Source organism: Pongo pygmaeus, chromosome 20 (genome assembly GCF_028885625.2).
Source record: "Pongo pygmaeus isolate AG05252 chromosome 20, NHGRI_mPonPyg2-v2.0_pri, whole genome shotgun sequence".
NCBI classification, from domain to species: domain Eukaryota; kingdom Metazoa; phylum Chordata; class Mammalia; order Primates; family Hominidae; genus Pongo; species Pongo pygmaeus.
The window spans coordinates 18,678,827-18,689,670 of NC_072393.2; the positions used below are offsets into that span (position 1 = coordinate 18,678,827).

Sequence of the window (10,844 nt, forward strand, 5' to 3'; positions counted from 1 at the left end):
TCTCACTGCAACCCCTGCCTCCCAGGTTCAGGTGAGCTTCCTGCCTCAGCATCCCTAGTAGCTGGGACTGCAGGTGCGTGCCACCACGCACTGCTAATTTTTTGTATTTGTGGTAGAAACAGGGTTTTACCATGTTGGCCAGGATGGTCTCGATCTCTTGACCTCATAATCCGCCTGCCTTGGCCTCCCAAAGTGCTGGGATTACAAGCATGAGCCACTGTGCCCAGCCTGTTGTTGGTTTTTTGTTTGTTTGTTTGTTTGTTTGAGACAGAGTCTCACTCTGTTGCCCAGGCTGGAGTGCAGTGGCACAATCTCGGCTCACTGCAACCTCCACCTCCTCGGTTCAAGCAATTCTCCTGCCTCAGCCTCTCAGGTAGCTAGGATTACAGGTGCCTGTCACAACACCCAGCTTATTTTTTGTATTTTTAGTAGAGACAGGGTTTCTCCATGTTGGCGAGGCTGGTCTCGAACTCCTGTCCTCAGGTGATCCAGCTGCCTCAGCCTCCCAGAGTGCTGGGATTACATGTGTGAGCCACCGTGCCTGGCCGCTTTGCTGTTCCTTAAACCTGCCTCGGGGCCTTTGCACGTGCTGTGCCACCTGCCGGGAACACCCTTCCCCCGGCTGTTAAAATGGCTAGCTGCTTGTTTCCATCCATACTTCAGCTAAAATGTCAACTCCCGGGAGAAGGCCCTCCTGCCCAGCTCGAGCAGTCTCATGAACACTCACCCACCCCCACATTTTCTCTTTTTTCTTGCCTTAACATCTGTCTCATGAGCCCTGTCATTTCGGGGCCTGTCACTGCAGTTCTGTGTCCTACACACTCAGCATGTGGCTTGGCACACAGTGGGTGCCCAAGTGCAGGTGAAATGACTGATTCTGTGAGCTGAGTGTGGGAGAGGTCATCAGAAGGTCCTTTATTTATTTATTATTATCATTATTTTTTGAGATGGAGTCTCATTCTGTTGCCCAGGCTGGAGTGCAGTGGTGCAATCTCAGCTTACTGCAAACTTCACCTCCCAGGTTCAAACGATTCTACTGCCTCAGCCTCCCAAGTAGGTGGGATTACAGGCACCTGCCACCGTGCCCAGCTAATTTTTTTTTTTTTTTTTTTTTTGAGACAGTCTTACTCTGTCTCCCAGGCTGGAGTGCAGTGGTATGATCTCGACTCACTGCAACCTCCGCCTCCCAGATTCAAGCAATTCTTCTGCCTCAGCCTCCAAGTAGCTGGACTACAGGCATGAGCCACCATGCCCGGCTAATTTTTTTGTATTTTTAGTAGAGACGGGGTTTCTCCATGTTGGCCAGGTTGGTCTTGAACTCCTGACCTCAAGTGATCCGCCTGCTTCGCCCTCCCAAAGTGCTAGGATTGCAGGCAAGAGCCACCGCGCCTGGCCAGCTCTGGGTATTTCTCAGTAGCGGGTCTCTGGGATCTCCCCCTGCATGGCCTGGGCCACCCCCACCCCCTACTCACCTCGCTCAGCAGGAAGAAGAGTGTTGTCCTACTGTGCCTCATGCTGCTGGCATCTGTGGCCCTGCGGAGATGGTTGTGAGACCTCCAGACCACTGGGAGCCCAGGTACGGCCCTGTGGGGCACCCCCTAGACAGGAGCTCACTCCCACACTCTCTGCACCCTCCCTTGAACCCCAAGGACATTAAATCAAGGTGGCATGGACCACATCACAGGCACCAGCGTGAGACACCCGCCCGGACTTTGCAGTGGTCCCCATCCAGGGACAGCAGCCAGGTGCCCAAAACCCCTCCCCACACCTGTCCAGGTTCAGCAGCCTGGGTGGGGGCATCAGGACTGGCGAAACAAGGTCTCCCGGTCCCAGACACATGGGAGACCCATTCAGTTCCCAGAGTGGCTCTGATGGTTTCAGGGGGATTACGAGACCCCAGCCCCTCTCCTGAGACCCCCTCAAGCTCAAGAATAAGCTTGCTCCAGGAGACCCAGGCATGTCTGGCACTTACCCCCACTGCGGAGTCCTGCCTGGGTCCCATGACCTCCTGGGTAGTGAGGGAAGGAGGGGAGAAAATGACCTGGCCAAGAGGGAGGCCCAGGGCTCCCTCAACACCCACTCAGCAGAGCCCCTTAACTGTCTGGGCACCAGGCCAGGACATAATCCACACACTTTCCTTGGGTGAGGCTCCCAGTGGGTGGAGGGCAGAGTGTCCAAGAGGGCCTGAGGGGACAAGAGAGAGTGGCCAAGAGGGTGGCCGGGCATGGAGGGGGAGGGGCAGGGGAGGGCAGAGGAAGGAGGGGGGAAGGAGGGAAGGGAGGCGTAAGAGTGAGGAGGCTGGGTGAGAGGTGTTAAGATTAATTGTTCATGTGTTTGCATATGATAGCGTGAGAGAGAGGGCTCGAAGGAAGATGGTGGTAGGGGAGGAGCAGCTCTGGGAATGGGGGGATTTTATCAACTCAGAGTCTAGGATATCTGCTTCCAAGCAGAGCCCATGGGGTGTGGCCTAAGGAGCTTGGGGGCTCCAGGAAAGCTGCTGGCTGCGCTGTGCCGCCCCAGGCAGATCAAAGACCTTCTCTGGTCATTGGCTGGGCGCAGTGGCTCACACCTGTAATCCCAGCAATTTGGGAGGCCGAGGCGGGTGGATCACAAGATCAGGAGATCGAGACCATCCTGGCCAACATGGTGAAGCTCCGTCTCTACTAAAAATACAAAAAATTAGCCAGGCGTGGTGGCAGGTGCCTGTAGTCCCAGCTACTCGGGAGGCTGAGGCAGGAGAATGACGTGAACCCGGGAGGCGGAGCTTGCAATGAGCTGAGATCGCACCACTGCACTCCAGCCTGGGCGACAGGGTGAGACTCCACCTAAAAAAAAAAAAACAACCCTCTCTGGTTGACCCCCTATCCACAAACTGTTGGGGCTGCAGATGCAGCTGGAAATGGGGCTCCCAGGAGGGTGATGGGGTGGGGTGGGAGGTGGGAGGGGGCTGTGGCCAGGGGAAAGGGGCTAATGTGTGAGGCTGTTGGCCTCCAGCACTGCTGTAAGTTAATGTTTCACCAGCATCGCCAGCTGCACAGGAGGCCCTGACAGCGTCTCCCCTCCAAAGATCATCAAAGCATGACCCAGCCTCAAGCCAGCGTTTGTCCCTCTGTGCTGGGTGACCTTGACCCCGTGGCTTCCCTGAATGTCCATTTCACAGCCAGCCCTGAGGGGGCAGCTCCAGGCTGGAGTCGGGAAGACGGCTTGGGGACACCTCCCAGGACAAGGCACACGACTCACACCCAGCACTGAGCCTCGGTGTCCCCATTCTGATAGAAAAGTCTGGACAGGGGCCAGGCACGGTGGCTCACGCTTGTAATCCCAGCACTTTGGGAGGCTGAAATGGGTGGATCACTTGAGGCCAGAAGTTTATTACCATATTAGCCTGGTTAATATGATAAAAATACAAAAATTAGCTGGGCATGGTGGCACACACCTGTAGTCCCAGCTACTCAGGAGGCTGAGGCACAAGAATGGCTTGAGGCCAGGTGCTGTGGCTCATGCCTGTAATCCCAGCACTTTGGGAGGCCAAGGTGGGTGGGTCACCTGAGGTCAGGAGTTCAAGACTAGCCTGACCAACATGGTGAAACCCCATCTCTACTGAAAATACAAAACATTAGCTGGGTGTGGTGGCAGGTGCCTGTAATCCCAGCTACTTGGGAGGCTGAGGCAGGAGAATCGTGTGAACCCAGGAGGCAGAGGCTGCAGTGAGCTGAGATCGTGCCACTGCACTCCAGTGTGGGCAACAAGAGCGAAACTCTGTCTTATTAAAAAAAAAAAAAAAAAAGAATGGCTTGAACCCAGGAGTCAGAGGCTGCAGCGAGCCAAGATTGCACTACTGCATTCCAGCCTAGGTGACAGAGGGAGACTGTCTCAAAAAAGAAAAAAAGAGAGAGAGATGGGGTTTTGCCATTTTGCCCAATTTGGTCTCAAACTACCAAGCTCAAGCAATTCACCCGCCTCAGCTTCTCAAAGTGCTGAGATTACAGTGGTAAGCCACCATGCCCGGCACCCCCAGTTTTGTTTGTTTGTTTTGAGACAGGGTCTCACTCTGTCGCCCAGACTGGAGTGCAGTTGTGCAATCTCAGCTCACCGCAACCTCTGACTCCCAGGCTCAACCAATTCTCCTGCCTCAGCCTCCCTAGTAGCTGGGATTACAGGCACACACCACCACAAAAATTAGCCTGGCTAATTTTTGTATTTTTAGTAAAGATGGGGTTTCACCATGTTGACCAGGCTGGTCTTGAACTCCTGACCTCAAATGATCCACCTACCTTGGCCTTCCAAAGTGCTGGGATTACAGGTGTAAGCCACCACACCTGGCCCTTTTTTTTTTTTTTTTTTTTTTTTTTTTTTTGAGACGCAGTCTTGCTGTGTCGCCCAGGCTGGAGTGCAGTAGCGCGATCTCGGCTCACTGCAAGCTCCACCTCCCGGGTTCACACCATTCTCCTGCCTCAGCCTCCTTGAGTAGCTGGGACTACAGGCGCCTGCCACCACACCCGGCTAATTTTTTGTATTTTTAGTAGAGATGGGGTTTCACCGTCTTAGCCAGATGGTCTCGATCTCCTGACCTCGTGATCCGCCCGCCTCGGCCTCCCAAAGTGCTGGGATTACAGGCGTGAGCCACCACACCTGGCCGCCTTTTTTTTTTTTTTAATTAGCAAGGCATACTGTCGTGCCCTTGTAGTCCCAGCTCCTCAGGAGGCTGAGGCAGGAGGATCACTTGAGCCTGGGAGGTTGAGGCTGCAGTGAGCCAAGACTGCACCATTGCATTCCAGCCTGGGCAACAGAGCAAGATCCTATCCCAAAGCAAAAAAAAAAAAAAAGTTACCTCCTCAAAGAGGCCTCCCTACCTTCTCAGCAAACCTGGACACCGCAGGTTGGTTTGGCCACAGTCTCAATCTGTGACTCCATGGCCTTCCATGCCACGTGCAGAGATCTCGTGTGATCTCCTGATTCTTTTTCTTTCTATTTTTTTTGAGATGGAGTCTTGCTCTGTTGCCCAGGCTAGAGTACAGTGGGGCGATCTCAGCTCACTGCAACCTCCGCCTCCCCGGTTCAAGCGATTCTCTGCCTCAGCCTCCTGAATAGCTGGGATTACAGGCACCCGCCACCACGCTCAGCTAATTTTTGTATTTTTAGTAGAGACAGTTTCGCCATGTTAGCCAGGCTGGTCTCAAACTCCTGAGCTCAGGAGATCTGCCCGCCTTGGCCTCCCAAAGTGCTGGGATTATAGGTGTGAACCACCGCACCCAGCCAAGTGATCTCCTGATTCTTATCTGTCCCTGCACCTTGAGTGTGTGGATCCCCTGAAAGTAAAGACATGGTCCCCACTGTGACCCCAGCACAGAGCCCAGCACATAGTAGGTGCTCAGTTAATGTTTGTCACACGAGTCCATAACTCAGGAGGCCTTGGATGAATGGTAAGGGCTTTATTTCCTCAGGTTCTGCTCCTCCCCAGGGACCCCAGCCGCATCCATGCCCCCATCTCTGTTGGCTCCTCAGGGCTCACTCCTGGAGGTGGTGGGCAAAGGACAATCTGTCATTCACGGATCCCTGAGGAAGGAACACACAGGGAAGCATTCAGACACCAACAGGCTCTGAAGCCCAGGCTGGTCCTGCTTGGGACGGCAGCTCCCCCAACCCTGCTTTGGCCCCAGGGCTGAGCCCGCAGCCCAGCCCTACCTTACCATGGACACCTCGTCCAGGTTCTCAAACTTGGACTCATCCCGGTGACAAAATCTCACAGCCATGACCACAGACCCGATGAGCAAAAGAGACACCAGCAAACACACGACCACCACCACGCTCGGGTTCCTGTGTAACTCACGGGGCCTAGTGTCACCTGGAGCTGGGGAAAGGAGCTCAGAGTCAGCACTGGGCCCTATTCCCCACAAGCCTAAGACACCCACCAGGGCCCAGAGCCTTTTAAATCTGTTCTCAGGAAGCTGACCTCTCTTCCCTCTCCAGTTGAGGCTGCCACTTTTTAATCATTTATTTTAGAGACAGGGTCTCACTCTGTCACCCAGGCTGGAGTGCAGTAGTGCGATCACAGCTCACTGCAGCCTCTATCTCCTGGGCTCAAGCAATCCTCCCACCTCAGCCTCCCAAGTAGCTAGGATTACAGGCATGCACCACCATGCCCAGCCAATATTTTTTTTTTTTTTTTTGAGACAGAGTCTCGCTCTGTCATGCAGGCTGGAGTGCAGTGACGTTATCTCAGCTTACTACGACCTCCATCTCCGAGGATCTAGTGATCCTCTTACCTCAGCCTCCCCAGTAGCTGAGACTACAAGTGTGTGCCACCACACCCAGCTAATTTGTGTATATTTAGTAGAGATGGAGTTTCACCATGTTGCCCAGGCTGGTCTTGAACTCATTGGCTCAGGTGATCCACCAGCCTCGGCCTCCCAAAGTTCTGGGATTACAGGTGTGAGCCACTGAGCCCAGCCTAATTTTTAAATTTTATTTAATTAATTACTTTATTTATTTTTGAGATGGAGTCTTTTTTTTTTCTTTTTTCCAGAGATGGAGTCTTGCTCTCTCTCCCAGGCTGGAGTGCAGTGGTTCAATGTGGGCTCACTCCAACCTCTGCCTCCTGGGTTCAAATTATTTTCCTGCCTCAGCCTCCCAAGTAGCCCAGATTACAGGCACCCGCCACCATGCCTGGCTAATTTTTGTATTTTTAGTAGAGACGGGGTTTCCCCACGTTGGCCAGGCTGGTCTTGAACTCCTGACCTCAGGTGATCCTCCTGCCTTGGCCTCCCAAAGTGCTGGGATTACAGATGTGAGCCACCACGCCCAGCCATTTTTATTTTTATTTATTTATTTATTTATTTATTTGTTTATTTATTTATTTATTTATTTGAGACAGAGTCTCACTCTGCCACCCAGGCTGGAGTGCAGTGGCACGATCTCAGCTCACTGCAATCTCTGCCACCTGGGTTCAAGCGATTCTCCTGCCTCAGCCTCCCGAGTAGCTGAGATTACAGGCGTCTGCCACCACGCCTGGCTAATTTTTGTAGTTTTAGTAGAGACGGGGTTTCACCATTTTGGCCAGGCTGGTCTTGAACTCTTGACCTCGTGATACACCCTCTCCCTGCCCACCCCCCCGGCCTCCCAAAGTGCTGGGATTACAGGCTTGAGCCACCGCGCCCCGCCATTTTTAGATTTTTTTGTAGACACAAAGTCCTGCTATTTTGCCCAGGCCCAAATACATAACGTATAACCTGTCTCCCCACCACAGCAAGTATTAGTTTCTCTCTTTGCCCATCGCTGCGTGCCCAGCCGTGACATACACTAGGCACTTAATAAATGCGCATAGCATGAAGGGCTTTAGACAATGGAGCAGAGACAGGAAGCCCTTCCTAGAGCATTCTCGGGGCTGTACCTCCCCCTGGTGGTCAGTTTCCAAACTGCAGCCTGTTACACCCGCCACCTCCCTACAAACACCCAAATCTCTTAATACTCACCTGGGCCAGGGGGCTCCAAGTTCTGGTCAGTGGAGGTCAAGGGCTCCGTTCTGGGGCTGTGGGAAGTGGGGCTCCAGTGCAAGGTCAGGGATTCGGAACTGGGGATGGTGGAATGGGAAGAGGGGGTGAGCTCTGCACTGGGGGAGCCAGAACTAGGGTGCGTGATTATCTCTGGTTGTGGGGAGGAGGGAATCATCCTTGAATCTGTGGAGCTGGGGCTCGGCTGGATGGTAGGGGTTGTCCCTGAATTTGAGGGACTGAGGTGGGTTATGGAGTCTGTCTCCAAACTCATGGTGCTGGAGTAGGATTTGAGGGGTTCCCCTGAACTGTGGGTGCTGTGGGCGAAGGGAGAAGAAATCAGAGAGCTGAGAGGTGATGTCTCCATACTGTTCTCTGAGGTCACAATATCTGGAAAGAAAAACATCATTGGAAACTGGGCGCGGTGGCTCACGCCTGTAATTCCAGCACTTTGAGAGGTCAAGGTGAGAGCATCACTTGAACCCAGAAATTAGAGACCAGCCTGGGCAACATAGCGAGACCTTCTCTCTCTCTCTCTCTCTTTTTTTTTTTTTTTCTTTTTTTGAGATGGCGTCTCGCTCTGTCACCCAGGCTGGAGAGCAGCGGTGCGATCTCGGCTCACTGCAACCTCCACCTCCTGGGTACAAGCAATTCTTCTGCCTCAGCCTCCCAAGTATCTGGGATTACAGGCGTGCATCACCACGCGTGGCTAATTTTTGCATTTTTAGTTTCACTGTGCTGGCCAGATTGGTCTCGAACTTCTGACCTCAGGTGATCCATATGCCTTGGCCTCCCAAAGTGCTGGGATTACAGGCATAAGCCATCGTGCCCAGCCTTTTCATTTTTATTTTTAATTAATTAATTTTTTTGTCCAGATCATAGGGAGACCTGAAAGATTTAGGACACCATGTGAGCACTAAGTGGAAAACTGAAGCTCCCCCTCAAATTCGTGCTCCTGGTCTGAAGTCCCACAGCCCGGGTTCAAGTGCAGATCAGCGTTTCCAGTCCTCTTGGCTGAGAGCTCTATAAGTCCTTTGGATATGGGAAGTGACTGCATCCCAGGCAGTGCTGGGTAGCTCCTTTAAATTTTCTGGGACTCAGTTTTCTTTTCTGTAAAATGGAATTCATGTGGAGTTGGTGCCTCTGACAGTTCATCAGTCAGGTTCATAGTGGGTGTACGCAAGCCAGGTGCTCCCAGCTACTGGGGAGGCTGAGGCGGGAGGATTGCCTGACCCCAGGAATTCAAGGCTGTAGTGCGCCATGATTGCGCCACTGCACTCCCGCCTGGGAGACATAACGAGACCTTGTCTCTACAAAAAATAAATAAAACAAAAATTAGCCAGGCATGGTGGTGCATGCCTAGTCCCAGCTACTCAGGAGGTTGAGGTGGGAGGATCGCTTGGGTCCAGGAGTAAAGGCTGCAGTAAGCCATGATCATGCCACTGAACTCCAGCCTGGGCAACAGAGTGAGACTCCGTCTCAAAAAAAAAAAAAGAAAAAAAAAAAAACCCACAATAGAATAGAAACACAGTGGGTGCACAGTGACACTCAACTATAAAGATCCACCTATGAGCTCAGAGAGGATCAGCCCTAATTTTCTCCAGGTACCCCTAGGCTAACCTCAACTTTAATGGAAGACACAAAGACACAGGCGCTGGGAACATGTCTCTGGAACCCACCCTTCTGCGTGTTGGTCCAGCCACTTCGTGGTTCCCATCCCATCCCAGGCATGGAGTCCAGGGACCAGGCTGAGGGCGGGTAAGCAGTTCATGAGCCACCTCCCACAACGACTTCCCACCCAGTTCCAGGTGACTGGGCCTCTTAGGCACTTACAAGTTCATTCATCAACTCTCTGCTCCACCCATCCACTCTGCTCTGGGCCAAACTTTGTGCTTCCTCCTTGACTCACCCTAGGCAGCAGAAATGCGGAAATAACACACAGCACTGGCCCTGAGAGGGGGCTGGGTCCACATGCCACCCTCCCCAGATCTCTGTGTAGCCCCCCAGGCCCTGTGGGGTTGACAGCTGAGTATAGAAGAGGCATGGAACTCAGGCTGGACTTCATCCCCATTTGACAGATGAGAAACTGAGGCTCAGAGTAGCAGAGGGTCTGGCCTGAGGTGACTGGGGAGCTGGGCAGAAGGCCCCTCAAGGACCTTTGTCTTCTGTTTCTGCTGAAATGAAGATGATTCAGAGGCCATAGTGGACCCCAAGCCAAGTCAGAATTCTGGTGAGCTGAGTGCTTAGTGAACTGAGGAAAAGCTGCGGACTTGAAAAAGGAAGAGTTGGAGGACACAAGCCCTGCTGAGTGCCTGGCACTGAGTAGGCACTGGTGAGCTGCTGAAGAGTTGACCGGAAGGTAAAAATAAAGCTGTTTCTAGGCACTGTGCTGGGTGTTTACTTTTCCCAGAGTCTTCTAGACTGGGAGGCTCACATGAGCCTAATCTGGGTCTGGGACAAGCTGGACTGAGCCTCAGTTTCCTGAGCTATGAAATGGGGATAAAAGTGGTGCCTTCTGAATGAAACCCTTCCCTGCAATGAGCATTTCAGCAGCCATGGTGGCCTCTGCTCTGCTATTACAGGTCTGTGAGGTAGGACACCGGTCAGAGAGTGACGACATAGTGGCAGGTAAAGGGCAGAAAAAGGGAATGCGAGAAGCTCAAGGCTCCTCCCCTCCACCCTAGGCACTGTCTTATAGGAGAGCAAGAGGGAATTAAGTCAGACACCCAGAAGAACTTCTCATGGGAACCACAGATGTTTGATGACCAGGAAGTGAGTCCCTGTTCCCTGGAACCCCCATGGCCCTGCGGTCTTCACCATTCTCTCTTTTTGGCTAAAAGGAACAGATTTGAAAAGGAGGCCCAAAGTAGGTGTGAGGCCATCTGTGGCCTCCAGCAGGTTCAGGGCTCACTGGAATTGCAGAACCCACAGCCCCAGGGCTTGGGAGCAGCGGTGCCTCATCTGTCCTCACAGCTGCTCCGTTTGTTTCTGGGGGAAAGGGCAGCCTTCCTCGGAGGGCTGGCGGACCAGCGTGGCCTGAGGGAGGGGTCCAGAAGCCAGGTGTGTGACTGGGCTGTGCGTCCCCCACCCCCACCCTTCCACTTTCTGGAAGCTGAGCCTCCCTTTTACCAGCTCTTACCTGTAAAGGAAGTAGTACTGTAATTCCCATCAGCTTTCAGCAGCAGCACCAGCACCAAAAGCAGAAGTGGCAGCAGCTGGGGGCATGCCATTCCTGTGCCGGGAGGGCTTGCCACCGGCTCTGCACAGGTGTGTGGCCAGGTGTGTGCCCAGGTGCCAGCTCCTTGCACCTGCGCGTGCGCTCCCTGCTGGCGGAGCGCGGGGCTGTGCAGGGGC

The 10,844-nt window shown here is 53.3% G+C and overlaps 1 protein-coding gene across 2 annotated transcripts; it reads right to left on the reverse strand.

The window, feature by feature from the left end:
- Positions 1–5,453: 5,453 nt before the first annotated feature.
- On the reverse strand, positions 5,454–10,720 carry CIST1 (colon, intestine and stomach enriched 1). Of its 2 annotated transcripts, none has more exons than XM_054464250.1 (4): positions 10,630–10,720; positions 7,473–7,880; positions 5,691–5,851; positions 5,454–5,556 (listed from the first exon to the last, which is right to left on the reverse strand). In XM_054464250.1, exons 1-4 carry the CDS (start codon positions 10,718–10,720, stop codon positions 5,509–5,511), a joined length of 708 nt encoding a protein of 235 aa, XP_054320225.1. In that variant the 3' UTR covers positions 5,454–5,508. The 2 variants fall into 2 exon arrangements, with proteins under 2 accessions (XP_054320225.1, XP_054320224.1); XM_054464249.1 differs by lacking the exon at positions 10,630–10,720 and adding an exon at positions 9,324–9,448.
- Between the last annotated feature and the right edge of the window lie 124 nt (positions 10,721–10,844).

What these genes read in the sequence shown, in the direction of transcription:
- CIST1 (XM_054464250.1), bottom strand. Translation starts at nt 10,720, where the DNA reads ATGGCATGCCCCCAGCTGCTGCCACTTCTGCTTTTGGTGCTGGTGCTG. An exon ending in CAGTACTACTTCCTTTACAG is followed by an intron (nt 7,881 to 10,629) that starts GTAAGAGCTGGT and finishes TTTTCTTTCCAG; the next exon opens with ATATTGTGACCTCAGAGAAC. An exon ending in CTTGGAGCCCCCTGGCCCAG is followed by an intron (nt 5,852 to 7,472) that starts GTGAGTATTAAG and finishes TCCTTTCCCCAG; the next exon opens with CTCCAGGTGACACTAGGCCC.